The sequence below is a fragment of the Nicotiana tabacum genome, chromosome 20, assembly GCF_000715075.1.
Source record: "Nicotiana tabacum cultivar K326 chromosome 20, ASM71507v2, whole genome shotgun sequence".
Taxonomy (NCBI): domain Eukaryota; kingdom Viridiplantae; phylum Streptophyta; class Magnoliopsida; order Solanales; family Solanaceae; genus Nicotiana; species Nicotiana tabacum.
In genome coordinates, this window is record NC_134099.1 from 63,423,529 (window position 1) to 63,426,092 (window position 2,564).

Here is a 2,564-nt window from a genome sequence, read left to right on the forward strand (position 1 = left end):
GGACCACAATCGGTTGGGGTTTAATTTCGCGCCATTGACGTGTACCTGTCTCATTAGTCATTTGCTGACTGGATGGATACGTTAGCGAATGTGTAATACACGCGCGTAGAGTCAAGGGTAAAATGTGTTTATTAGTTATAGGTTTCACGAGTTTGAGTGTTTAAATGGGAAAGACAAAAGTTTGTGTATCGTCTTTCAAAAGCCCTACAAGTTTAAGTGGTCAGGAAGCCATTACGCCTTATATTTATACTCGACGAGCTTTCATATTTTGAAAGTGATCCATAATAGCATCGTTACTTACAATTGCAAATACCTTACGCTCTATATTGTAAACTAAACAACCATTAAAAAATTCATCACCAATGCTATTACATAGATCATTCTGTATGAGCTTCATTGAGGAGAATGCTCTTCCAAGCTTGCTGTAGCAACATGTAAAATCAACGTTAGCTTCACGAGTAAATAAACAAGATACCAAGTTTGATTTAATTTTTTTGGCCATCACTATAGAAAGATCCTTAATTCCTTCTAAATTGAGAAACTCGCTATCACACTTTCGAGCATAGACAATGAAACTATCAAGCTGGTAACTAAGATTGAGATCCCGAAGCTCCCTTTACCAAACTCACTTGGATAATACTCGGCCAACCTCATTATTCTATCTTTGTTAAAATTAACAAATGAATCAACCGAATTCAAACTAGCCATACCAAGGAGTAAGTCACTAGTCACTACATCAAAACGATAATTGAGCTCTAGAAGTTGGAAATCAATAATAGCATAAAATACTTCCACACGAAAGTGATGTGAATATGAAACATCTGACCTCTTACGCTTCGACCTTGGATAGTTTTTATCTATTTTGGGAATTAAAATATCATGTTTACTACAAAATGAGTAAACCTCATCCATCAAAGACTTCAATTCACTTTCTCTCATTGTTTGCAATCTTGTCTTTCAAAGGTCAAATAACATCATAGCATTGACGATATCTTGATCTTTTTTTTTTTGTAGAGATTTATTCAACTCATTTGTAAGAAGCAACATCTTGAACATCAAGTGCAACATAAACACAAATTCAAATTCTTGAATATTATCCAAAAGATTTTTTGTTGCAAATCTATCAAGATAAAGTAGACAATCTTGTTGCATATCTTTCAGCACATTTACAATTGAAGCAAATAAAATCATCAAATTTTCCAAGGTCTTAAAATGAGACCCTTAAAGAGTAATCACTCGATCGTTGGAGGCAACGTTCTTGATTCAATCTTTGCCCGATATAAACTTCTCCATTTTAAGTAATTCTTCCAACTTCTCTACTTGGCATTGTCGAAGTAATTCCCTGCGTTTAAAAGATGCTCCAATAGTATTCAACAAATTAGTGACAACATCAAAGAAATTATTTACATCCGAATGTCTTTTAGAAAGAGCTACAAGTGTCAGTTGTAATTGATGAGAAAAGTAGTGAATATAATATGCAGATGGAGCATCTTGCAAAATTGAAGTTTTTAGGCCATTTATTTTTCCCTGCATATTACTTGCGCCATCATAACTCTGTCCACGTATCTTGGATGAACTTAATGAGTTAGCCAGAAGTAAAAAATAAATTGCATCCTTCAGTAATTGTGCATATGTATCTTTCACATGGACAACGCCCAAAAATCTCTCTATCACCTCCCCATTTTTGTTAACATATCGTAGAACTAGGACCATTTGCTCCTTATGTGAGATGTCCTTTGATTCATCAACCAATATTCCAAAATAATCACCATCTAAATCATTGATAATAGTTTTAATGGTTTCTTTAGCACAAGCATCCATAATCTCCTTTTGAGTGGTTGGAAAAATCATCATATCATTTTTTGGAGCATGACGTAATATCGCTTTTTCCACATCCGGATGCTTATCTCTGTGAAATTCCAAAAGTTCAAGAAAAACACCTTTGTATTCCATCATGACCACGCAATGGCAATCCATTTCTTAAGAGAAACCTCACTACATCAATTGAGGCAGTAAGCGCATTCGATGATCACTTTTTACTTTCTCGCTTTGTCTGTCAAAAGATGATTGAATTGATTGGCGTTGATTCGCAAAATCTTGCACTCTATTGAAACATTTATGATGAATGCTATTTACTTCACCGACATGTGCTCTATATATTTTTGAACCCTTGTTTCAACCCCTAAAATCATTTTTTGTAAAAGCATCCTCGACATGTCTACGACTTTCAAGTTCATTCTTAAATAAATAACAACACAAACAAAATGTAGCATCTGTGTTTATGCTATACTCCAATATTGAGAAAATGAACTTTTAAACCAATCGGGATTGAATTGACACATTTTGTTCCCAAACATAGTTTCAGGGAAGTCATGACCAATCGGTTGACAAGGCCCTCTTTGAATAAAATATCTTCTCACTTCATCTCGAATGTTAGGATTATACTGAGAAATGGGTATTCTTTCTTTAGGATCGGTTTCAAGAGATCCCAACCTAAGAACACTATTAACATTTGAAGGAGGGGAAGAAATTGCTTCTCTTTGAACTTCTGGAACTATTTGTGA

The 2,564-nt window shown here is 34.6% G+C and overlaps 1 protein-coding gene across 1 annotated transcript; it reads right to left on the reverse strand.

Moving 5' to 3' along the window:
* Nucleotides 1-1,263: 1,263 nt before the first annotated feature.
* On the reverse strand, nucleotides 1,264-1,977 carry LOC107800330 (uncharacterized). The gene has a single exon (XM_016623518.1). The coding sequence runs from the start codon at nucleotides 1,975-1,977 to the stop codon at nucleotides 1,264-1,266; it is 714 nt and encodes a 237-aa protein (XP_016479004.1).
* Between the last annotated feature and the right edge of the window lie 587 nt (nucleotides 1,978-2,564).